The 27798-nt window shown below is 34.5% G+C and overlaps 1 protein-coding gene across 2 annotated transcripts in view; it reads right to left on the bottom strand.

The window, feature by feature from the left end:
- Nucleotides 1–1904: 1904 nt before the first annotated feature.
- The window catches only part of LOC108977112 (pyruvate dehydrogenase (acetyl-transferring) kinase, mitochondrial), a 39840-nt gene continuing 13946 nt past the window's right edge, over nucleotides 1905–27798 (bottom strand). Inside the window, exons 2-8 of one of the 2 annotated variants that reach the window (XR_001994013.1) lie at nucleotides 14009–14216; nucleotides 13364–13554; nucleotides 12443–12792; nucleotides 12156–12380; nucleotides 11026–11124; nucleotides 8899–9014; nucleotides 2034–2099 (exon numbers count right to left, since the gene is read on the bottom strand). Coding sequence is in view for 1 of the 2 variants with exons in the window: in XM_018946645.1 (XP_018802190.1) it covers nucleotides 2034–2099; nucleotides 11026–11124; nucleotides 12156–12380; nucleotides 12443–12792; nucleotides 13364–13554; nucleotides 14009–14216 (1139 nt within the window). In the remaining variant the exon portion in view is untranslated. Of the gene's footprint in view, nucleotides 2100–8898; nucleotides 9015–11025; nucleotides 11125–12155; nucleotides 12381–12442; nucleotides 12793–13363; nucleotides 13555–14008; nucleotides 14217–27798 lie in introns of both variants that reach the window. The other variant, XM_018946645.1, reaches the window with a different exon arrangement.

Genomic DNA, 27798 nt, shown 5'->3' with positions numbered 1-27798 from the left:
GAGAAAACATTTCGGTGAGCAGATAATTTCAGACGTGTTGTCACACCGTTAACATATTTCTGTGGGGATATATAAAGTCTCAAGTATATGAGGACAATCCTGCTTCGATTCAGGCCTTGGAGGAAAACATCACGCCTATCATTCGCCAGTTGCCGAAAGTTGGACTCAATGGGTGGACCATCTACCGTGGCCGCGGCCAACATTTGAAAGAGATAATCTTTAAAAAATAGACGCCAAGAGTGTTTTTCGATAATAAACATTCCCTATTAAATATGAGGTTTCTGCGTTTTTCTTTGAAAAGTAGGGAACCTCGAAATAGATCGCCCTTTAAATATAAATGATTACAGTGACGGGCTGAGTTGATTGACCCATGCCTGCCCATAGGGTCTCTGAGTTTATGAGATATCGATCTGAAATTTTGCATATGTTCGTCCTTTTCCCCCTGCTTATTTGTCAAAATCGCCGATATCGGACCACTAAACCATCATTATCGTCTTCGTGTAAATCATATTATTGTATGGAAACCCTTTTATTTGACGAAATCTCTTCGCGAAATTTAGCAGGAAATATTATTCAAAGCAACGGTGCAATCACCGGAGAAATTATTCAGAACGAACCACTATAGCTTATAGTTGTCATACAATCTGAACGATGTAATGTAACGATGTATTGTAATTGTTTTGTAAAGACAACTTTTTTCTGACAAGTTTTCTCCTGGAAACTTGGCAAAGATTTCTACCCAACGTGTACCGTTGCTTCGAAAAAATTTTCAGATCGGGCCAGTATTATATATGAGTCGCCACTCAAGCTTTGGAACAAAATCAAGATACATTTATTATAGCTTCGGTGCAACCGAATGTTAACGGGTTCTTGTTTTATTTGTACATATGACAAAAAACTATTTTCTTCTTTTTAACCAAATAAAAATTTCGAGTTTCAAAGGTCAACCATATTACCAGAAGCTTGTTTTCCATCAGCTCTAGAAAAAAATCATATTCCATATCAAACAATTTTATTTCTATTCGTCTCGGTATCCAACATTAACATATATTTTTATAAAACTTAATTTGTAATTCATTACGGTTTAAAAAAATGCACTGTTAAGACTAAGTGTTAAACTTAACAATCGTGGTAACTTCTTATACCTAACCTAAAGTATCGGATATCTTCTTCTTTCCCTTTCACATTAAAAATACGAATAAGAGTGCAAATGGCTGTGAGCTTAAAGTGCCAAGTGAATAAATGTTTATAGACTGTTGAGGGGAATGTTTTTTGCAAATAATTATAATTTATGCGTTTGAAAATGTGTTTGCTTACATAATTCTACGACTTGAAAATGTATATATGCTTCTATGTATGTGTGTATATTTGCAATTGAAATCAACGTCGTAACTGACTGTTTGCGCACAAAGGCAAATTCCCACACGATTGCAGCAAAGCCTTGCCGAGAGCGCTTTTCATCAAACGCCTGCGAATTTTAGCGCAATGACATAATTCTAAATTTCGAACCTACAAAACCTCTCCAACTTGTGCATGATATTTTTACTTGAATTTTCTTTAATAAGTTTTCTTTCTTTAATTTATTCGCACGCGTGCATTTTGACTTTTTACTACTGGTTACATAATTCTCAGCTTGATTAGTCACAATGCTCGCTCACTTACTACTTATTACAAAATTTTCAGTTTTTTAATTTCTTTTCACTTTTTGGGGATTTGAGTTACTACTTGTTGCAAAATTTCCGTTATTAGTTAGAAAACCAATTACAATATTTCTTGAATAACGCCGTGATTAATTTATATGCTCGTCCTTTTGATAAGTTAAAGGTCTTGTGCTGATTGGGTTACGTCAATTGATTAATCCGAAAATTGGTTTGCACTTCCTTGTACAACAACCCTTTCATCTATTCCATTGCTCTTCATTCCTTATCGTTCAACAAATGATCCTGAGCTTGTGATATCAAGAGATTTGCTGGTTCTGCAACTGCTACCCTTAGCTTTCTTTGCTCAACTGCCGAGTCCCGCGTAGGTTCGGTCTATAACATGTCATTGTAGCGCTTCGGTGCCGAGGCATTCAATTGCCTTGCATTCATGTCAGAGCTCTAGAAATTAAAGTAAAATATTTATGTACCTCGACATTAAGATATTTTTATCGAAATAAGTAAAACAAATATATATACCTTATATATAAAGATGTAAGTATGTATATAATTGAATGAGGATGTGTATTTATACGCGTTACTAATGAGCTCCGAAAAAACAGTTTTGGAAATCATTTTAGCAAAATCTATCAGGTTGAAAAGTTGGACAGAACAATGAGTGTCTAGATAATGTGGACCTGGACAACCGCAGCATTAAAATATCTACTAGTAAAAACTATATTTTTGTCTAGTTTGGTATGACTGTCAGTGACATCTGCGCCAAATGTCACATCTAAATAATCATTAGTGCATAACATAAGCTTGTCTACGCTTTTAAGTTTTGTTTCTGGTGCCGATAATTGTTTGTCGCGTGCAAGTGTTTTTGATTGTTAAAAAGCACGTCAATAAAATAAAGGAATTGTTGCTTCAAAATCGCCGATTAACAGACAGAGATCTTACTGGCATCGTTGGAATATAGGAAGGATCAATGAAAATGATTCGGGGCTAAGAAGAGTGAAAACACGATTGGTTCCAAAATCACTAATTTTTTTCGAGAAACAGCGTAGCGAGACCGTCTGTGAAACAATGCTTTCCGACTACCAAAAAGTCACGGAACGTATTATTACAGGCGATAAGTCTTGAATCTATGTTTCGAACCGAAAACGCACGATCAATGGGTCGAATATCGTGACAAATATAACCGGAAATCGAAAACCGACGTCAAAGCAGGTCAAAAATCAAGGCTATGTTGACAGTTTTCTTCAATTATCGAGGTTGGCACACTCCGAATTCCTTTCGACTGGCCAAACAGTCAAGAAGAATACTTTTTGAGTGTTCTGCGTATTTATAAAAAGAGAGGCGGGAATTATGGACCGATAACTCTAGGTTTTTGTACTACGATAATTCACCATCACATACTCCAGTGATTCTTCGTGACTATCGTATTCGCCTTATTTAGCTCCGTGTGACTTCTGGTGTGCTAACATATAGTATATACAGGGTGTGTCCGTAAAGTAATAGGACTGTTTTTCTTCCGCACCGACCGGATTCGGTAGAGGGCGTTCCTAGCTAACGAATGATCTGCTATCTCCGAGCACGTGGAGAGTCAGACAAATATTTTCAAGCGACATTTTTTTGTGGTGCAAAGCGAAAATGCACTCAGAACGTCGACTAAGTATTCGTTTAAATGCCCAAATCTTAAATTTATCAAAATCTGCGTGTTGAGTTGTTTAGTCGAAGGGACCGAAACCCATGTCGTCGTCCTCCTGTGACTTTAACATGCCCAAGGTGTGCGCGAAAATGGTCCCAAAAGTGCTCACTGACGACCAGAAATTGGCCAAAAAATTTTAACAATTTTCAATAACGTAATCACAGGTGACGGGTCATGGATCATTGAGTATGATCCGGAGACAAAGAGGCAATCTTCCGGGCATTTTGATACGATAGAGTTGATCCAAGCAAAATGCACCTCGGTTCTCAATGTTATTCCAGATAATGCCTTAAGTGACGCCTTCAATGCTTCGAAATCACACTGGCAGCACTGCATCGACACAAAAGGAGTCTGTTTTGAAAGTTTTTAAAGAATTGTAGCGATTGGTTCATTAAATTTTTAAATCGACTCAGGTCTATTACTTTCCAGACAAACCAGGTTAAAGTACCAGAATTGTTCAAAGCTTAAGAATTCTGCATATTATTCTTACTTTCTGGTTCTTGACCACTTTGATTGAATGATTTTTTTTTTTATTTCAAATAAGTAAAATTTTAACTGCATGTCCTTAGAAAATCAATTGTATAGCAGCTCTACATTATATTTATCCGATCTTGTTAGTTAGTCTAATTAGATCGTCCATTCAAAAATGTACCATTTTATAAAAACTTAATATATATATAAATACCAGGTATAATACAATAAGCAAAAATTTAGGTGAGGTCTATAACTACAAGTAAAAAAATTGGGGATATTTTAAACAAGTAAGGAAAGACTAAGTTCGGGCGTAACCGAACATTTCATTCTTTTACAACTTGCAAAGATTAAAGCCAGGAAAATGCCTTCACTCTACATAAGGCTTGTAAGTTATATGGGGCCTAGAGCAAGTTTTTCGATTTTAATAATTCAACGCAAAATTATGTACCCTTCTTAGAAAAACACTCTGTCTCCATTTTATTAAGCTAACTCACATATTATACATATAAATTCGAAAAACCATGCATTATACATTTGGGCTAAGGGAAGTATTGATCCGATTCAACCCATTTTTAACAAACAGACATACTGAAAAGGATTCTCTCCAAATTGTAGTACCTAGGGTCTTCAACAAATTTGGTTCTATTTGGGTAATTTTTAGTCAAAAAGTATTCGCGCAAAGTTTCATCGCGATATATTGATTCTTAATTTGTATACTGGAAAGTGAAGGAATAAAATGGAATTTAAAAGTAGGCGTGGATTAAGCCCCATTTCGCTCAATTCCACATTATAACATACGTAGGTTACCTTCTTCCAATATTTCGGAATTAGAGAACATACACAAATTTTAATAATTGAAAATCGCTAAATTGTTTTTCAAAATATTCTGAATTAAGATCTATTCACTTTCGAATGCATTTGAACCAATTGTCGAAGCACTTTTTCCACTTCGATTGAAATACCAAAACTTTTTACTTTGGGCTCATAAATTTACCTCTCACGTTGTCGTATTCTTTTAACACCAGTATTTTTTGAGCGATTTACAAATTGTGTGAGACCCAACAAGTTAAAAGCAATATTGAATATATACTAGTCCCATTATTGCCTAAAGTTGTTTCAATCTCACGATAGGTCACGCGACGATCTTGCAATATCTCTTTGCGCATTGCATTAATAGTTTCAGGAACAACAACTGATTTTGAACAATCTTCAAGAAATTCGTGCAATTGCATTCACTATGTCATTGTCAAAAATTTAATTAAGTTCGGTAAGTTGTAAAAAATAATAACAACAAGTAAGGAACGGCTAAGTTCGGGTGTCACCGAACATTTTATACTCTCGCATGATAAAGTGATAATCGAGATTTCAGTTGTGAACCGATTTCACCCATATTTGGTACATGTCATTAGGGTGTTCAGAAAATATTATATACCGAATTTCATTGAAATCGGTCGAGTAGTTCCTGAGATATGGCTTTTTTAAAAAAGCCTGCGTGCAGCTTCCTTTTGACATTTCTCCCGTAAAATTTAGTGTTTCTGACGTTTTTGTTAGTCGGTTAAGGCACTTTTAGTGATTTTCAACATAACCTTTGTATGGGAGGTGAGCATGGTTATTATCCGATTTCTTCCATTTTTGAACTGTATATGGAAATGCCTAAAAGAAACGACTCTATACAGTTTGGTTGACATAGCTATAGTAGTTTTTGAGATATGTACAAAAAAATTAGTAGGGGGCGGGGCCACGGCCACTTTTCCAAAAAAATTACGTGGCAGTGGGCCGATTTTGCCCATCTTCGAACTTAACCTTCTTATGGAACCAAGAAATACGTGTACCAAGTTTCATCATGATATCTCAATTTTTACTCAAGTTACAGCTTGCACGGACGGACAGACAGACATCCGGATTTCAACTCTAATCGTCWCCCTGATCACTTTGGTATATATAACCCTATATCTGACTCTTTTAGTTTTAGGACTTACAAACAACCGTTATGTGAACAAAACTATAATACTCTCTTTAGCAACTTTGTTGCGAGAGTATAATAACAGAATTCACAAATTATAATAACACATATACCGTAGATTGGTCAGTTGAGTCTTACTTATTTCTACAATTATTTAAATTTGGACCCCGGGCCTAATATTTTTAATGCTCATGTCTGATAAACCATTATAGCTATTTGAACTAAATTTGCTCAGGGTAAATATTTGTGGCACCTCTTTTGAGTGTTAGAATGTGTGAAATTGGACTATAACCACGTATCACTATAAAACTACCAAATCGATCCTTCGTCACCTGGTCTTTCCAATGAAGTGGAGGTCTTCCTCTTATTATGCTTCCCCGGACGACATGCCCCAGCCAACGTATCCGCTGTCTTGTATTTCGCCCAACTAAGTCAATATTGTCGTATATCTACAGCTCGAATTATTTTCACCAAGAGTAGATTGAAGAAGTAGCACGAAAGGGAGTCAATTTGTCTGAAACCTCGTTTGGTATCGAACGGCTCGAAAAGGCCCTTCCCGATCATTACGGAGGTCTTGTTGTTTTTCAATGTCAGTTTACATAACCGTATTAGTTTTGCGGGGATACCCAATTCAGACATCGCGGCATTTTCGTGCTGTCGAAAGCAGCTTTGAAATCGACGAATAGGCGGCGTGTGTCAATCCTCTTTTCACGGGTCTTTTTCAAGATTTGGCACATGGTGAATATCTCGTTCTTTGCTGATTTTCCAGTCCTAAAGCCACACTAATAAGGTCCAATCATTTTATAGACGTTGGGCTTTAATCTTTCATACAATACGCTTGATAAACTTTTATATGCGATGTTGAACGGTCTTATCCGGCAGTAATTAGTAACTTACGTAACAAATGTACGTACGTCTGTATCAGAAAGTACTTCACCAATTACAAAAATATATTGATAGCCATATTCTACAACGTGAAAATGGGTGAACAAAATGCATCTATTTCGTTAATTTCACAGTATAAAAAATCAAGCATCAATGAAGTTATCGGAATAAAAGTTTTTGAGTGCCCTTAAGACATAACATACACGTCCCATCAAGACCCCAGATGACTAATATGTGGACTCAGCAAACGAAAAATAATTGGCAATCTCTAAGATAAGCAATAAAAGTTAGAGAACGTATTTTTCTGCTAACATAGTGTGTAAAATTGGGTCACTGGTGGGTCACTGGTCCCATAACTCCAATATACTTTTCATCGGGATTTTCAAAGATCTGGTTGACTTTTTACTTCATACATCGGTAATGTGTTAGATGTTATAAAGAATTTCTTACTAATAAAATGTATCCTTGTACCTAAAATGGATCAAATCGGACGAGTACTCCCCCTAGACACCATACATATACTAATAAACGGACTAAACTTTATACCATTTGGATTGGTTAATTTGTTAATATCTTTTTGATCCAATGATATGTCGGAATGTCAAACTTGAATAAAATCGGGTGGGAACTAACCATATCACCAAATTACAATTTTTACTATTTTGAAAAAATTCGAACAGTCAAAAAAGTTTGTACAAAAATTATTTTTTTCACTTTTCAGGCAAACGCCATTTCATAAAAAAAAAATTCAAACTGGTTGATTCTAGACTAATATTTTTATTTTTTGTTTTCAGATTGCTAGGAGGATTCAAATCACGCACTTCATCAGCTGCTAATTTTTGAAATTTTCTTTTAGTTTTTTTAATTTTATGATTATTTCCTGTATTCTTGTAATTTTAATAAAAACCTAATAAAAAATAGATAGTAAGATATGAATTGACTTTTTTACGACACTTCAAAAATTTCCTGAAATTTCTGTCTCTACTAGACTACAGGTAGAATACCCCCTTAAAACATGTTTGCGAATATGCCTGAATTTTGTCAAAAGTTAAGGGGCCAGTAGGATTTTTTGACATTTTTTTTCATATAAATTTTTATTCTACAATAGAACTTTTTTCACATATCATGAGGTATATCGTGGAGTACATAAACAAATTTTTTCGGAATTTTTTGATGACTTCTGTCGGAGAAATGGCTGAGTGAATGAGACGTGTTTTTTCACTGGCGGACACGATTTCCCATGTTTGTATCATTTGAAACGCAAAAACCCAATTTATTCTTCAAAAGTAAGTGAGTAAGAAGTTATCGTCCCTACTAGAATCATCAAAAAATGTTGTTAAATAAAATAGTAATTAACGTTATACTTTTCCTCATGGTTTTTTACATAAATATTGTCATAGAATTGTCAATAAATTATAAAAATATAGGGACGATAGCCAGGCGTTTTGTGAACATTAAAAAAAAAACATTAAGCAAATCAGTTGAATAGTTCGACAGGAATCATGTCCGCCAGTTTAAAAAAGTGTGTTATGAGAAAAATGCATTTTAAGCGCCAGGGGTGCACGTTCCGAACATCGAGCAGAATTGTTACTATTGGGTCTTTTTCGAAACCTTCCAATGGTAAAGTGGGTTTCTACATTAATTCTAAAAAATTTGAAAAAAGATTACCCTACTGATCGCTTAATGCAATCATTCTAGACCCTCCTATATACCATCTATACGTCATATAGATATAGAGCTGCATATGAATAAAATCGATCTAGAACCTGATCTAAACCTAATATCCCTAATATACATCCCATATTTGTTAGTTGAGCTTATCACATTTGTACATCTTATTTGAGTTATTTACATTTTTATATGAACATTTTAGCGAATTAATATAGTACTTTATGAGCAATAAAATAAGTTAATAAATTATTGATTGATTTCCTCGAATAATGTATATTGAATTCTTACGCAACATTTCTTAATACAAAGTTTTGCGACACCTGAAGGTATTTGCCTGAGTTTGATCAATAATCTCCTTCATTATTGGTATAATTTCAACTTCAAGTCTAATACAAATATTATAATAATTTCATTTGAAATGGAGATTTCCTCCGCTTTATGATTTAAACAAATACATATGTATATAAATAATTAATAATAGGTACCTTAATTTGTTTAATAAAAATCACATGCGCTTTAAAAGTTAATGATTGTATTGTGTGAACGCTTTAAAATACCTTTCGTCATAAATAAAAACCAATTTAAATGAGTCAAGCATTTAAGAATAAAACATTCGCTAATTGTTTTTGGACGTGAAGAGACTATATATATAACGCCAACGGTTGGAAAAATTCTGAAATATATAATATAAAAGTATGTGAATATGTAAAGAAATTTCCAAACTTGAAAAAGTACAAAGCATAAGTGAACAAAGATAGCGCGATCAACACAGGTAATTACACCAACAAATGAAGAACTGGGAAACATCAAAAACTGCAACAAATATTTCTACAATAATAAAAACACTAAGATACACACCTTGCAAGCAAACGGGTTTAGTTAGCAATTATTAACAAAAACTATAAAAATAAAATAAAATAAACAGTTTTGTTTAAATAAAGGTTTTCGTTTATTTTTTTCAACTCAATTACATTTGTTAGAGATACCTGGCTGCGTGCAGGCATTTCTATGTTCACGTCGTAATAAATAGTAATAATAGTAAAATAGTACATAATAGATAATAGATAAATCTTAATAATTTCGCTTAAATAAAAAATATAAAATCATAAATATTTCAAATATACATATATACATATATATGTATGCAAAACGTAAACAATTTGGTTTAGTAAAAACAGTTTGTGTTAGTAAAAAACAGTTTTTGTTTATTTTAGTTTTAAATTTATATTTAATGCATGCTTTTAGCATTTTGTTGTGTCTCGTGAATATACTTAACCTACAAATCAAGTTGTACACTGCATGCGCAGTACAGACATTAAAGCTACGTTTCTGAAAGCCGTTCATTAGTGTAAATAACACTACTCAACAAATCTGAAGGAAACATTTGCAACTGATGTGCTGAGATGTCTGTGGGGTGTTTTAGGCGTGCTGATTACGAATATGAGTTCAAATATTTTCCAACACGTATAGCTATTGAGTCAATTAGGTAAATGATGGTGGTTTGATCCCTACACCACTTGACAACAACACAAGAAATTCTACGCGTTAGGAAGTTTTTACTATCTCTTTCGATTTTATCAACCCAAAACAGCAAGAAACGGCCTTTACCACCACAGTCGCAGAATGACAGTAAACTAGTGTATTTACAATTCAACAACAATATACGTAGAAATAAAACTTTGTGATATTGTTGGCGATTGCATAAATTAAAATACACACAAACTAAGCTTCTAATTTATATATATACATATGTATATACTGAGCTGATCCTCATCACTATGAATTTCGCCACAAAAAAAAATCCCGCAAACCGATAAATGTATACTCATAGCTCTGTCACTTGTTTGGAAAATAATTTTTATTTGTCTTGCCTGTTGAGAATGCCTATCAATAACTGCATTTAAATACTCAATCAGTCGGTAACACATTAAACACGAGTATGATGCATTCGCGGCCAAAAGTCCCAAAGTAGAAAGCTAATCGATTGTATCTTATTTATTACATTTTTTAATAATATAAATATTGGAATGTAAACCTAATATAAATTCTTTTTTTTTTTATCAAAACTAGCCACATACAGATCAAAAGTTAACGACAATACATAGATATATAAAAGAAACATACACAAACAGAAAAATGCATCTATTATTATCGAACAATCAACATTAATTTGTTTAACTAAGTGAGCAAGGAAGGTTCAAAAATAACTTGTTGAATTGACTTATAATTTCGAATTTTTACCAAAATTAAATCGTTTATAAATATATATATCTATGTATATCTGTAAGCGCAACAAAATATAATTTAAGTTTTGTTATGTAAACGGTAATTGCGAGCTACCGAGTACTTTATATACATTTTAGGTTTTAAAAGCTTAGGTATATTAGCAATAATATGTTTGACTTTAGAAGTACATATGTAGAGTTACAAATAAATTTATATAATAACAATTCTAAAAGTTGTTTAAAATTCGTCCCTACAATATTGAAATAATTTCGTTTAGTGCGGGAGCAGGTTGCTTTGGGTTTAATTTTTTGCAGATGAGGAACCTCGGGATATTTCAACAAAACAAAATGATTGGGGGGATGGTAGGGGCACACATATTTGGACGCCCCATATCACACAATCACTCATTACGCAGCAAGTGCATCCAATTCATTTGTTTTCTTTTTCGGATGTTTTACCTGGTTAGACCAATCGCCAGTGGGCACGGTGGCACGATAAAATTTCGAGCTCGTCTTGTTGAAAATGGGCAGGAGCTCGTTAGCCTCGTCTGATAGTGCCTGTAATATGAAAAAGTAAATTGAGTGGAATTATTCAGTTAACATTTTCCGCCATCCATTATACAATAATTGAATTTGGAAATGTAATTCAATATTAAAATAAAATAAATAGCCAGTTTAGATAAAGCTCAAAACAACGCTCTACTTTCTTGACACAAAAAACCCAAAAACACAACAAAAAAACAAGACAAAACGTTAACTTCGGCTGCACCGAAGCTAATATACCCTTCACAGGAGCATTTCTTTTAGTAACTATGTGGTCGGTTTGTATGGAAGCTATACGCTATAGTAATCCGATCTGAACAATTTTTTCGGAGATTACATTGTTACCTTGAAAAATAATCTATACCAAATTTCGTGAATATATCTTGTCAAATGTGAAAGTTTTCTATACAAGAACTTGATTCCGATCGTTCAGTTTATATGGCAGCTATATGTTATAGTGGTCCGACATCGGCAGTTCCGACAAATGAGCAGCTTCTTGAAGAGAAAACTCAACTTTATAGGGTCTCCGACGCTTCCTTCTAAGTATTACAAACTTCGTGACAAACTTAATATACCCTGTTCAGGGTATAAAAACTGTAATATCTTCTCAAATAAAAAAAATTTTCAACAAGATGATTCTGATCATTCTGACTGGCTCAACGCTCTATATTTATACATATATATTCCGTTTTAAATTATACAAATATCATGACAAACTGAATATACCCTCTACACGGTAAAATTATTTGTGTGACCAGTTAATATCTTATCGAGTTGGCTTTAATACAGGTAAGTATGTGGATACTTCATAAATCATAAAACTCTTCCTTATTCTAGCGCTATTTCATTATAAGGGATAGGATATTTATAACAGTTGTTTGTTCGTTTAACCACACACGAAGTATGACAAACAAATTTTAAGATTTTTTTGTGGTATGCCATAACTTTATATTGGGTTAGCTGATCGACTACAGTGCGATACCTCTTAAATTTGTATATTCCCAAGGTTCTTTGCACCACATACATAAAAATTGTAATACTCGTACCTTCATATAAATAATCGCATCGGTGCCATATCCTTCGCATGACAACAACACAATATCACCATGGAAATATCGTGCATATAAGCGCGAAATGGGCAGGCCATAGCCATATCCTGCTAATGGCACTGTATGTAGGTCGGATTTTGATGGCTGTGGCGCAGTGCTGTACATGTATTTGAACAACTGATCGGTTTGTGAACGTGGAATGCCGCCACCTTGGTCTGAGATCTGCAAAAGCATATAAAAAAGCATGAATATTTCATAAATTGAACAAAACCTTGTTTTTATACCTTCACACATATATCCTCTTTGCCCTCCGCTATGAGCACCTTAATGGGTGGCAGCTTTTCACATTTATCTTGATCGTTATTTTCCACAACAGCACGCATGGAATTCTTAAACAGCTCGAAAAGCATGTGGTATAAATGCGAGGGCACATAAACAGTGCGTATGGGATTATTTGCTTTGTCGTGTGGATTATGCTCAGTGATTTCCAGTTCCGGACTGATCAGATAGTATTGATCGCAGAGAAAGCGTGCGTTTTCATAAGCATCTCTTACCACCGATGAGATCTGACAGGCCGGATCCAAGCAGCCAATATGACGACCCTGCTCGTTGGGGAACTGGCCAAATAGTATAGCTGTGAGCAGAAAAAACAATTTATTTAATTTTTATTATTTTTTTAAATTTATTTATTTAAATAAATTTCCAAAAAAAAGACAGGAAAAAGCGTGAACTTCGACTGCACCGAAGTATTATACAAAGGTTCCAAACAAGAACTACATTTTGATCTTACAGTTTGTAAGACAGCGATCTGAACAATTTCTTTGGAGTTTATATTGTTGCCTTGGTAAATAATCTATGCCAAATTGGCATTCTTAGGAAGAAAAGGACGTGTGCAAAATTTCAGATTGACATCCCAATAACTGAGGGACTATTTGGCGTATATTCAGTCGGACAATGTAGCTGTTGCTGTGGCGGTAGAAAACATTCCTGAGGTAATTTGGAGGAATGCGAATCCAGGTCCGTTCCGGTTAGATAGATATCATACTTAAATTAACAAAAATGCAAAAACAAAAAAAAATAATAATAATCAAGAAGACAAGAATCGGCTCAGTTTGATTTCCTTCTGGATATTTTAAACTTCGTAGCGAACTTAAAATACCTTGTTCAGGGTATACAATTATAAAAAATTATAAGGTTTTACTCACTGTGCTGATTGATTAGCATTCGTATGCTAATGCGTGACATGTATAAACGATCAAGAAAGTATTGTATCGACGATTCCATGCCGCAATCAACGGGGCCGCCCTGATGCTCCTTCATTTCGATGACGCCTTGAGCCATTGTTTGCACCACATCACTGTGCCTATTGCGTATGTGCACCAAAGTGTTGCAAAACCTGATATGGAAGCGATAATGGAACTAATTAAAACCATATCTCAACTTTATTGTAGGCCGAAGTAAATGAGTATTTACACAACATGTCTACATATGTATGTAGATACAATACAATAAATATTATAAGTGGTGAATGCGCTCATAGATGCGTGCGACAGCCAAGTGCAAACAGTAAAATTTAGGTGTCTATGAAGGATTTATTATGCCGGGCATAATTAACTTAGCATTGCGTAATTTATTGTAAGCATTGCGTATTGTATAATATGTTAGTCATAAAACATGCGAAAATGCTAACCCGATGCAGCAGATTGCGCCTTCAAGTCAAGTCAAACATAAAGTGATCACACACACCCACATACCATGTATGTATAAATCAGTGTGCTACTCTTAACCTGCGTTAATTAAGCAAGATGGAAAGCTGCGATCGGAGCAGTGATTCTTATTGCAGTACTTACTTCTCCAAGTTACTATGCGTCGGTTCTGCCTTTTCAAACTCCAGCACCTCCTCGAAGCTTTGCACGTACCATGAGCTCACCTGGCTCACTGATTGGGTGTTAAGCAAATGATCCGGCAGCAACGCGATCTCCTTCATGATATTCGCCAGACGCACGGGCAGCTCTTTACGCAGGAATATATAGGATTTCTTCTCGCATGCATTTTGACCTGTACGAAGGAGAATAAGTAGAGAAGAATTTAAACTAGAAGTGTTGTTTTCACTTAATTAAAGACTTTCTGGGTTAAAAAGTAAAACAAATAAATCTATTAAAAAAGAAAATTTATAGAAGCAACATATCAAATGAGATAATAAAAAATTATTAGTTATTGCTCTTCTCATGAACTTTTCAAACATGTAAGGTATCTAAGGAAGCATGGTAATGAGTTCTAAAATTATCCAAAATTCGGGGCAGCAGCTGTATTTTATGGCAAGTATCTCAAATCGAACAACCAAAAAGGTATAAAATCCAATCTCTTAGTTTTATGTGTCGGTTTTGAAGTACCACTTTCAACGCTAGAAAATTGGCTATTTACTCCCCGCGTCAAGTATTTAATGGTTTCTATTTGTTTTCTAATTTTGAGACTTCATCTTAATTTGTACAATAAATGAAATGCTTCACAGCTTTTGCATTTATACACTTAACACAAATTATACTATACACATTACAGTAAATCCGCATTAGAAAACATTACGGCGGCGAAGAACTGATCATGAGCATGCATCAGCTTCTTTGTAGAATATGATCGGACGAAGTACATACGACGATTAGAATTTAAGTGCGCTCTGCCCAACCCACAAAAAGGCAGAGGGAACAAACAGTGTGGCTTTCGAGCTGAAAAATCTACAATCGACCAGATTTTCCCCATTCAAATATCGGAAAAGACCCGTGCGAAGAGGATCGACACACACATCTTCTTCATCGATTTCAAAGCTGCTTTTTTTCAGTAATACCAAAAGCTGCGACAGGATCTGGAATGACTTCTCCGAGCTGTTCGATACCAAACGAGATTTCAGGCAAGGCGACATCTTCAATACGATGACACATTACAATGGACAAAAATCTTACTCACATTTCAGGAAAATACAAAGGCATGATCGTTCAATTTTAATGACAGCTGTACACCCTGTCCCGAAAGTATCGGGAATTCTTCATTTGAATCTCCTGCTTATATGGAAGACAAGTAAATTTTTTGTTCCTAGGTTGGTAAAATTGTCCTTAACTACGGTGCCAAAAATTAGCGTGATCTGTCAACTAGTGTGTATACAGCAGCTATTTATGTCAGGTCGACTGACATATAAGCGGGAGATGAGAGGGGGAAATGAAGAATTCCCGATACCTTCCGGACAGGGTGTATGCTTTAGTGTTCCCATATCAACGGTTTCTCCAGATAAGCAGCTATTTGAGGAGTAAAGGACGTGCGCAAAATGTCGGACCGAGATCTCTAATACTGAGGATCTAGACGGACAGAAAGACGGACATGACTAAATCGACTCAGCTCGTCGTGTTGATCATTTATGCATCAGCAGAATGAATTATGGCGGTATAATAAAAATAATTGTTTGTTGTGTTCTGGGAATAAAACTATTTTATATTTCCCAGAAAATCGGAAACATTTCAGAAGTAAAACATGTGACTTAACGAACTTTCTTTTTCATATGAGTTAGGTATGCACAAATGTACGAATTATGTGTTGATATTTATGAGTGTTTTTATAACTCGATTTATTTGCATTTCTTCAAGTTTATAAAGTCAATAACCGGTGGAGGCAAACACAAACTTGCAAAGTTCAGCAAAATAAAATGTAAACAAGATTTCAAGCACATGAGTAATGAGCAAAGTTAAAAATTAAAACAATGCCTATAAATACATATACAGTGATGGACAGAGAAATAGCACACTTTCAGCATGTAATAAAACAACGTTTGTTAATAGTATTACCAGAAAACAGTTTCTTTTTCATTAGCATTTTTTTGTTCTTTAAAAACATAAATATTGAGTTTCAATTGAATCTTTACAATCGGCACCCTACCATCGCTCCTAACATTTCAATGGAGTTTGAATTGTGGCTTTACGCTGGCCAGCTTAGGACGTCAATACTTTCTGCAGTGACCAATTCATCAGACTTTTAGCTGCGTACTTTGGATCATAGTCATAGAAATCCAATTCACATTCATCGATTCGAATGCGAATGGTTCCATAGTATTTTTGAGAATGTTGAGATGTGGAAATCGGTCCAATCTACCATCTATCCTCAACAATGGTCCAACGCCGCAACAGGAAGGCACGCTCCAAACCATCACGCTACTACCGCCTTACTTAACGGTTTTTGTGTTGTATATCGAGTTATGTATATGCCTAACATCTGAAGCAATATAGGCTAAACCCATGTCATTAATAAACTAAATTCATAATCTTTCGGGAAGATTTCAAAGGATGATGGATTGATGGCTCTATCAGCACGTTTTGTTGTTTTACCTGCAGGAGTTTAAAGGATTTTTTCTTTTTTCAACAAATCAGGTTCTCTTTTAACAAAATTTATTGCGTTATATACCATTTTTGGAGCGCATACCTTCACGCATCCCACCCAACTGGCGGAAGTGGAAACTAAACGCCTGTGCAAATTTGTATTGGCTACTAACCGTTTTTCTAATTTATAAGTTCGAACACAGAATCATCTTTTCTATGTCCACGTGCGATCTCTCTGGATCAGCTATTTAACCTAAACTAACCTAACCCATACACAATTTTTCTCGAATAATTCATAGTTTTGGCAATCTGAATATAATTTTTCCCTTTTTTGTAAAGATCAAAAACCATTCTCCTATTTTCCAGAGTACAATGCAAATTTCCACCGATTTTTTTAAATGTTTTCATTTTATTTAACAGCTACAGTTTAAATAATGCTCTTTTTTCAACGTTTGCTAATTAAAAATGAATTTTTGCACAAATAACGCAATGATTCCTAATTCCTTGTCCAAACAAATTTCATTAGGTTGCGATTGTAAGGAGTAACAACAAAAAAGTAAGCATGATAAAAGCAACATCTGACCGTTATAAGTCGTGGAAGTCTAGACATACATACATACATACGTATGTATACAAACGTAGAAAATTTTCCGATATTTGATAAAACTAAAAACAAATTGAAATAATTTATGTTTCTCTGACCATGCTATTTCTCTGACCACGACTGTATGTATATACATATGTAAATAAAAGCAAAAACAGTGTGTTTGCCGGTAGCTTTTGCAAGCTGCGATACAATAGTCAAATTGCCGATATGTGGCAATTTAACCGAGCAAAGACATTTATTTAGCAATAAAATTTAACTAGGCACAATATGCCATATGCATACATACATACATACATATGTACATTCATATACTTATATGCTGGCGATTAAATATTGTAGTGGTTTGTTTATTTATGATAGTGAGTTATACGGTTGCTTCAAAGCACTTCAAATAAAGTAAGTCAAGTGGACGAGTGGGCTGCTGCCATCAGGGTGTTTGGTAGGCCCACATGGAAACTGACGATTGCCTCGGAAACAGACGATTATTGCGAATTGTAGGCAACTTTTATAGCCGACTTTTACTGTTAGCGCTTACAATCTACAATTTCAATTAAGTTCGATATATGTGCATACATATGTATGTATTTTTTTTTATTTTTATACATATATGTATGTATGTATGTGAAGAAAGGTAATGAAATCATTCGCACAGTGGGCCACAAGCTTAGTTCGAATCATTAAGAAACCGACCACTTTGAGCGAGAAAGATCGTATGCGCGAACGAGTCGATTATTCCAGAGAGCAAATGTACACGGGCGAGCCACACGAATACTTTTGCGACCGAGTTTGATCGAGTTTGCTTTCGGCGATTACACGTATGTATGTATGCATGTGTTTATGCTCTCGACAGCGATAAAGCGAATTGACGTAGTCATCTTGACGGCGACGACGACGTCGACTGATTATGACTTTTTGGAGGCCAAGTCGGTCAAAAACGAAATCATAAAAACAGAAAGAATAAAATATAGTATAAAATAGGCGAATAAAAACAATAACAAGTATGATCTCACCGTCAATGAAGAAAAACAAAAAACAAGAAAGGCAAAAAAAACCTAGGGAAGTCGGGCGCGTGTATGCATTTTGCCTAGATAAAACAACAATTGATGGACTTTGCTTATTTACTATATAATTGCCCACATGAGTATTCTAGAAATGTTTTTCTGTTATTTTTAACAAAACAACAATGTGCCGGTGAACAAGCCCCCGCCAACTATGCCATTAGCAAACGTGGAAGTCTACGTGCCCCGTGCGAAATTAAACATACATACAGACGCATTTTAATTATCAATGTTAATTATCTATAAATCTGCACTATAAATTCTTGGTAGGCAAACTCTATTGTTAAGTCCCGAAAACAGTTTACTTATAATATGGATGGGTACACTTACTTATATAAAGCATTTCTAACCTGTCTGAACCTGGGACTATAGAAGTTTACCCTTTACTCTAGTTAGATTCACAAAGTTAACTGAGGAAGTTATATAATTTGCTATTATCTCCCAATAAAGTGAATTTCGAAAAATTAAAAGTTATTTAGTATAGGCGAGTCATTGTAAATACATACATACATATGTATGTCTGTTTATGGAAATTAAAAACTAGGCGTGATCAATATTTGCATTATTCATTTCGAAAATAACTGAGTGCTTCCTTTACTTATTTACATTCCGACTTATTGCTCCGTGAGCCGCTTTTGATGAAGGTGTGTACATGTTTTTTATTCCAAGGTGCTAATGGCAAAAATAAGAACCTTATTACATACTATACATACATGCATACTTTTTACGAATGCATATACTACATACATATGTACATAAGTGTGTAGCAAATAAAGCGATAATAAACCTTTTTCATGTTAAGTGCATGTTATGTAAAACGAAAATTTAAATTATTTAGCGTTACTAAACCAGAAACTATCATAGGTACGGTAAGCATTAATACACGCGGAACGGCTAACCTACATACGTCCTTTCTCAAAGCATCACCAAATTATTTTTATACCCTGAACAGAGTATATTAAGTTTGTCACGAAGTTTGCAACACACAGAAGGAAGGGTCGGAGACCCTATAAAGTATATACATAAAAGATCAGTATGTTGAGCTGAGTCGCTTTAGCCATGTCCGTCTGTCTGTCCGTCTGTCTATCCGTCTGTTTATATATATACGAACTAGTCCCTGAGTTTTTAAGATATCGTTTTGAAATTAACTACACGTCATTTTATCGTTAAGAAACTGCTCATTTGTCGGAACTGTAGATATCGGACCACTATAACATATAGCTGTCATACAAACTGAACCATCGGAATCAAGTTCTTATATGGAAAACTTTCACGTTTAACAAGATATATTCACGAAATTTGGTACAGATTATTTTCTAAGGCAACAATGAAATCTCAGAAAAAAGTGTTCAGATCGGTTAACTATAACATATAGCTGCCATACAAACTGAATGATCGGAGCTAAATGCTTGCATGGGAAAATTTCTCATTTGATGACATATATTCACGAAATTTGGTATGAGTTATTGTTCATAGAAATAATGTAATATCGAAAGAAATTATTCATATCGGCTTACTACAGCATATAGCTGCCATACAAACCGAACGATCGGAACCAAGGGCTTGTATGGAAAACTTTCGCATTTGACGTGGTATCTTCACGAAATTTTATCTACATGGATTACTGCTTAAGGTAATAATATAATCTCCGAAATTGTTCCGGTCGGATTACTATAGCATATAGCTTTCATATAAACTGAACGATCTGAATCTAGTGCTGGTATGGAAAACTTTTGCATTTAATAAGATATAGATAATTTTCTAAGGCAACAATATAATATCCGAAAAAAATTGTTCAGATCGGACAGGTTCCATACAAACCAAACACATAGCCACTAATATAAATGCACCTGTGAAGGGTATTTAGCTTCGGTGCAACCGAAGTTAACGCTTTTTCTTGTTTTAATTTTCAAGTTGTGGGAATTACATTGAATGAAAAAAACTTTCGCGGTACCTCAAAATAAAAATACATATAGATGGATGTATGTATATGAGTATGTACAAATATTCCCTAAAATTTGTTTTTAAATATATGGATATGGATATACAAATTTAACGCAATATTTGGCTGAAGAGCTTCCACGCAAAAGGACAATAATAAGTATATATGTATGTCAGCAGGTTAGGAACAGGTGGACCTCTGTTACACAGAACAGGAACAGATAGAAATCATTTAGTTCGAGATTCATACTAGATGCAGATGCATAAAACCGTCCCAACCATGCTCCCGGAGTTTCGAGCCACCATCGATGTACATATATAGCTTGGCTAGACCTAATGCGACATAATTTCCTCCTCGTTCAAAGTTGGCTGCTTCTAAGCGAGTTCTTCTTTCAGCACAGTCCATGGTGGATGATTCCCGTTTTCAGTTTGCCTAAGTGGGCCATGTCATATCTTTCAATAATTGGCCTCACAGAACGTAGACAATCCTTAGTATCAAAATTATGCGAACGGCATCGATGAAACCAAAACTGCGCAAGATTGACTGTTACAGCATCAGGACTATAAGCACTTTTCATATGTCATATTTTCTCTTTGCTGGTGTCTTAGCACTGAAGCTTTCAGTTGCCATATAGTGAATATAAAAGTTAAGCGTATATTTTTACTAAAATAGAAAATTTCTGCTTCAACTTAAGCTATCTCGATATACATAAGTATGTATTGCCGCAGGCATCTATTGAGCTGTTGAATCAGCATTTCTGATACTCTTAAACCCTGCCTACTGAAGTTAGAGACGAAAGGTTTCGTAGCAAGTAATAGCTGAATTTGTTGCTTATAAAACAATTGCCGGTGTATATAATTCCTTGCGTTCATTTAGTGCAAATATATAGCAAAACTTTTACAAGTATACACACCTATGTACATACATATGTGCTTACTTATTACGAGTATGTAATGGTTTTTGTTATTTCGATGGAGCTTAAAAAACCGAGGAAGCTTTTATTTTGTTTGACGATATTTGATAAGTCCCAAGCCACAAACAAACAAGACAATAACAATAGCAAACAAAAAGTAGTAAACAGATAACAACAAAGCCAGAAGGTGATATAGATACACACACACACACATGCGCACAGATGTTCGTTTGCTCCACTTAGGAATGGCTATGGGAATGTTGTGATGCCGTTGTGGCTATGCGCGTGTCAGTCGTGTTTCGTTTATAAAAGCAGCGGTATGTGAGTTGGGGGGAGGGAGGAGAACATTGTTGAAATTTTACAGCATTTCACTGTCGGGTAGCCGACTTAGAAATTGTAGCAGTAAATGTGTTTAAGTGAATTTGAGTGAATTTAAGTGAGACAAATACAATGAGATATTTGAACAGTTTAATTCTGACATGCCTCCTCTGAATGTCGCACATAATAACATAAATTTAAATTAAATTTACTTTATTTTAGCGCAACGTATGTCATTTGCATTGTACGAGCGCGTCACGTAGACAACTTGGACGCCGCTATAATGCAAAAACAACAAAAAGCTTTAGCGAATGCGAGAAGGGAATTTCAATATTTTTGAATGCGAAACCTAAGTGAAATAAAATTGTACTATTTATTGTGGTGTGTGTAATAAACATTTTCAAAACATGACAATTTAATGCATAACAATAATGTAAAAAATTAGTAAAATTTTCTTTCCAAATACATAACCTTCGGATGTTTTTTGGATGTATTTTTTTTTTTTTTTTTTTTTTTAATTAAAAACTTTGATTCTGCTTGTAGATTATTTTTATTTGGTTTTTTTAATTTTTTTTTCATTAAGTCGAGAATATGATATCATATAAATGGCCGCTGCCACAGTTGATTGTCATTTGAGGCCTTTTTATGGCATTTTCCATCACTTTGGCCAGAACTTCCGACGATAGGTCCTCACATTCTTGACGGATATTGTCTTTAAGAGCTGCAAGAGTCTGAGGCTGGTTGACATAAACAAGCGACTTAAAAAGGCCCTCAAAAAGAAGTCTGGAGCGGTCAAATAAGGCGATATTGCAGGCCAGTGCAAAACGGGAGATTAGGCGCCCGTTAAATGCATCCTTCTGAATATCGGTTGGGGCACGTGCAGTGTGTGACGTTGCACCATCCTGTTGGAACCACATGTTTCCCAATCCCAATTCATCCAGTTGCGCCAAAAAGAACTCATTGATCATTGCTCTGTAGCGCTCACCACTCACAGTAACCGTTTGGATCGCGACGTCTTCAAAGAAAAAATCTACGATGACTCCTCCAGCGAAAACAGCGCACCATACTGTGACTTTGAGCGGGTGTAATGGCTTTTCGTGGGCTACTCGCGGATTTACAGTGCCTCAGAAGCGTAAATTTTGCTCATTTACGTACCCGATATGATGGAAATGGGCTTTAACTCATAATTATTATTAATGAAAAATCATCTTCCGCTTGGTGGTGATTAAGGACGGCTTGAGCGTATATTAGACGCGATTGTCGGTCAGCAGCTAACAGCTGATACACAGTCTGGACTTTGTACGAAAAAATCTTCAAATCTTGTACCAAAATTCGCTGTAAACATCGTCGACTGATGCCCATTTGCGTGGCACGTCGGTCTGGTCGATGTCGACGGCGCTTCCGTGATATCCTCGGCAACAGCAGCAATATTCTCTGCCGAACGGCCGGGGTCTGCCTGGCAGCATCTCGTGTTGTACTAGTCTCTTCGAAGCGAGCGGCTAAACGTCGCAGTGTTTCACCAGTAAGCGTCTGACCGTCCGATGTCTTCGATGAAATTCACGTTGTGCCAAAGTCACCGACCGATTATTGGTCAAATAAATAGTCACCAATAACCCGAGTTCTGGAGCAGTGTAGCGTACCATTGTTTATTTACGTGTGTGGTAACCCCAAAGTAATGTGGCAACCCGAAAGTAATACGGCAACCCCAAAAGCAACTCTGCAAAAGTAAGCTGTCAGATTGACGAACCACCACCTTCCTTTTTTCGGCGCATCATCACGCCTGCAAGCACGTCTCAACATTTTCAGTCTCCAAACCTTTGTATCAGTTTTATATGTAAATAAATCAAACATTATTGTGGATATCCCACACTGTATTTCGCATGTGTTTACTACACAAATATCAAAACAGAAGTGACATTAGAGGTCAATTGCAAAATTTATAGCATCTGCTGATAGGAGGATTACTTTTGCGTATATTGTATATAAATTCCATCTTTCTCAGCTTTAATATTTTTAATTTTTGGGAAAAACCACGCCCACATCTCGTTTATTTTCTGGTTCTTTACCTATTTTAAATAACTCAAGCACTCATAGTGGTATTGAAGCAAAATTGAGCACTAACAGTATTCCTAGCATGCTCGAATTCAATATACAACTTTGAAGAGAAATATGCCCAGAGAAAGTGGGGGTTAATCCATTTGAGTCCTCCCGCGCCATTATGGCCGAAACTAATCAATAATTTGGCTTGAAAGTATCCAGCGGATTGTTATTGGAAAGTTATGATCTTTGGTCTAGAATTAAGGAAGCGTGGCATTTCACTGCACGGAGTAGATGCCAGAAACTTGTGGATAGTCCACAGTTAATCACATTAAATCTAAAACAATTTTCAACAAATAAATATAAAACACTTTGAAATAGAAATGGTCTAAAAACCATGGTTTGAAATAAAACTGTATTTCACATTTCCATCTACGACTTTGGGACTAAAACATGAAAATTTAATACTGATTTCAAAATCATCTGTGACAAACGTTTTTGAAAAAGCAGATTAAATTATACTTTTTATGCTGTGATTGTATTTAAACATTCGACTTTGTATTTGTGCTGAAAAATTAAATAATCCTATGTGAATAATATAATATATATGTACTTCTGTAAACAAATAATCACTTATATACACGCGTACATATTTGCAAATAAGCAATATACAATTATAATTCAGAAGACAACTGCAAAATAACAGCAACACGATAAACAAAGGAATCTACTAAAATAAGCTATTTAATAATTAAACTATCAATTGTACATGCTTACAAGTACGCGATACGCTGCAGAGCAGAATCCATATAATAATTTAAGTCATCAGATACAGAAATAAAAGTTCACAGTTATAGCTGAAGCCGGACCAAAAAAGAAACTAGTACGAAATCTTTTTCTTAAATTAATGCATATTTTGAGAATATTGTGAATGTTTCAAGTCGACCATATATTTGATTTCAAAAGTTTAGAGCATTTTCCCCACAATTCACTATTTTAAAGTCGGTGCCCCTCATAGCTTTGAAAGCCGATTGTTTTGAAATTTTGAACACTATTTCTAAACATATTTACGAGGTAATATTTTAGTTTTACAATAAATCATTTTCTTTGCAAAAAATCATCACCATTTTCTATAGCCTGCCGTTTACGATTATTGGTTAAATAGTTTGAATTGTTTGTGAACCATATTAAATAATGGCGTAAGGGAGTAGTAAGTTTCTACAATTGCATTATGTTGACATCACTTAAGATAGTCGGCAGAATGGTTGTGTTTGTAGTTCATACTGGTTTTAAGTTCACTGCACTATAGGGTTCACTCGAATGCTTCCAGTGTATGAGCAAAATTGCTGATCGCACTTGCGATATGATTTTATTTGTATGTATAGATACATTTTATTGTAATTTCACTTAGGAATATTTTGTGAAACTAATGACTCTGATTATTGAAAATATATTAAGCTTCGTATTTGCCAAAATAATTGTTTCGTGACGCAAATACCGACACAACGATTTTTTTATAATAAATACTCTTATAAAAGGCGCAGTGATTGCACGTGATTCAAATAGTTACTTAGGTATCTCTTCACTTAAGTACCATGGTATACATTAGAGCCGGTCGATTTTTTTCTATATATCGCTTTTAAAATCACTGGCACCGGTTTTAGACCCATAGTATCTTAGGCAATGTTGTTCAGATGATCCGTATAAACCGATTTTGTTTTTGTTTTTTGGCTTTCTGTAAATCTTCCCGTCCTAGTATATGTACATATGCAAGTACATATGTATGTTTTAGTTGCATATGACAATTGTACAAGGTATGTGTTAAGATGCTATATAAAGGACATGTTTGATAAATTTTAAAATGAATGAAAGTCAAAGCCCTAACACAAAGAAAAGTAAAACATCTCTCGAATGTGTAATGTCTTTTATTAACTCGATATCATTTCATGTAGCTGGATATAAACTTAATGAAAGTAGTGATTGAATGCTTGATAGTCAGATAAAAACCGAAGTAACCGTTAGTATGTATTAAATATTCTATTTTGTCGGGATATCAATATTTATCCGTATATATGTATGTATTTCTACTACCCAGATTAAATACTGAGAAAAGTTTGCTTTAGATCATCACTCACTAGTTAAGGATTCAAAATAATCAAATAAAATATTTGCACTTTCTTATTGTACTTTAAGAAAAGCTTAGAAGTATTCTCGGAAAATTTGAAGTTAGTGCGACAACTACTTTTTCGAGTTATTCAATCATTATCAGCGGGTTTTCAGGCGAACTGAAACGTTCGTAAAAACTTCACTGCGTTTTTCTCAAAACTATGCTCAACAGTAGCTCAAAAATCTATCGGTAGATTGCAAATGAATGAATAAATATACACTTTATTATGTAATAATAAAACTAATTTTGTTGCGATTGATTTTAGATGAAATTAATATATTTTCTTTAGAAATTTCTGTCAAGTAAAGTCAAAACCTTATTTATGGTAATGATGATAAGCTTTTACTTTTATAAAATAAAACTATGTAATTTAATAACTGTGATTTTTAGTGTCTCTGACTGCACCTAATCCCTTAATTAAACATTTCTTTCAATCATCGAAGTACTTTTTGGCATAGACTCTCCTCCACACTTCTACTAGGAAAATAATAATATACATACAATATATACCAATCATGGATATATAGTTAGGGCTTACACATATCCATGGTTTGGGACGATTTATGTCACCTTTTATTGATTGTTTTTTTTCATTATTTTACTATTATTTTTAAGAATTGTGTAACCGATTATCGATTGTCAAGCCATAAATTATTAGCATCGCTGACTAGATCGATAGAGTGGCAGCCCTAACCAGCCTATTAAGAACAACAATCAAAACAATTGTCAAACTTTCTGCCAATTTACAAGCAACACTGCCGTCAAAATTATTGCGAATTCAACGAAGAATATTCATTTCAAAAGATATCCACATAAATATCAATGTTATTATTAATTACTTATTTGGCGAAAGAAATTACCCAAAACGCGGACAAGATTGCAATACATTTTTTATCACATTATCATTTGTACTTTGTACTTACAGAATAACAACATATGTACATATGTACTTGTGCATAATATAGTAAATATACATATGAATATTAATTGCAAGAACTGTGTACCTTTTACTCAGCCGAAAATGCTGACATAAAAATACTAAAATCCAAAACGGTAAAAAAATCACAAGAATTGTATCACAAGATCGGACGCATTGGCACAACTTATTGGACAACAGAAAAGGAATAACACTTTTAAGTAAAAACATATTTATGAAAGGAAAATAAGCAAAATTGTCAACTGACACACGCCCCCTCACCACGAACACAAATCGAAAGGCAACACAAACATCATCAATATTAAATCAGGAGAAATTAGGACGGTGAGGAGGGGAATAGGAATGTTCGCTTTGTCATTGGAAATACTTCCACACTCAAGAAACGAAAATACCTACATACGTACATAAGTACATATATAAAATTTATATACGAAACATATAATATTCATTGTATATATAAGGGTTTGTTAATAAATAAAAATAAAATTACAATATTTTGAGTTTCTTCAATGACTGGTGCAACTTAATAGATACATATATACGTATGTACATATATACATATCTACTAAATATGTGCGAGAAAAATTACGACAATCGGCGAGTTAACGCAAACGGATATTTCGTCTCACTTCTCGCAAAGACAATATATTCGAAATTAAATTAAATTCTCAGTTCTCTCAATCGTCCACTTTCACTGTTTCCGCTGTTGACTAGCTCTCACATACATATGTATGCATGTTCATATAATTATAACACACCCGCGATTATTTACAAAGAGCAAAATATAGAAATACTAGATTTATATAAACACAAAGTCCCACAAAGCTCATTAAGGCTTCACCATTAGTACATTCATCTGAGGAAGCTATTAAATGGCTATTACTTTATATATTTTGGTAAAGTTTACTTAAAAACTGATTTTATATAAGTATTGGCGCAATCGAAATACATATTGTGACATGGCACAATTCCGATTACTTTGGCGGAGGGGTAAAAAAGCCGAACTTCCATAGAAATGGGGTATGTACGGATAGGGGAGCTTCTCCAGAGTAGGAATATCCAAAAATTAGATAAAAATTACTAATATTTTTTAAAATATTCACGTTTAAAATTTTAAAAATTTGCACTGCGAACACATGTTATTTCACTATGTTTCACTAATATTTTTCAAGTGTTTTTTTATGTATATTTAAATATACACTCTAAGCTTTAAAATAAGCTCACATTTCACATTTATTTTGTAATTTTTCTGCTAAATTTAGTCATTTAAAAATTACTTATCAAATTTATGGCTGACAAGTTT

Source organism: Bactrocera latifrons, unplaced genomic scaffold, assembly GCF_001853355.1.
Source record: "Bactrocera latifrons isolate USDA-ARS-PBARC rearing strain unplaced genomic scaffold, ASM185335v1 scaffold_84, whole genome shotgun sequence".
Lineage (NCBI taxonomy): Eukaryota > Metazoa > Arthropoda > Insecta > Diptera > Tephritidae > Bactrocera > Bactrocera latifrons.
Note: the sequence above shows the minus strand (reverse complement) of the source record. Positions and strands in the feature narration are given on the sequence as shown.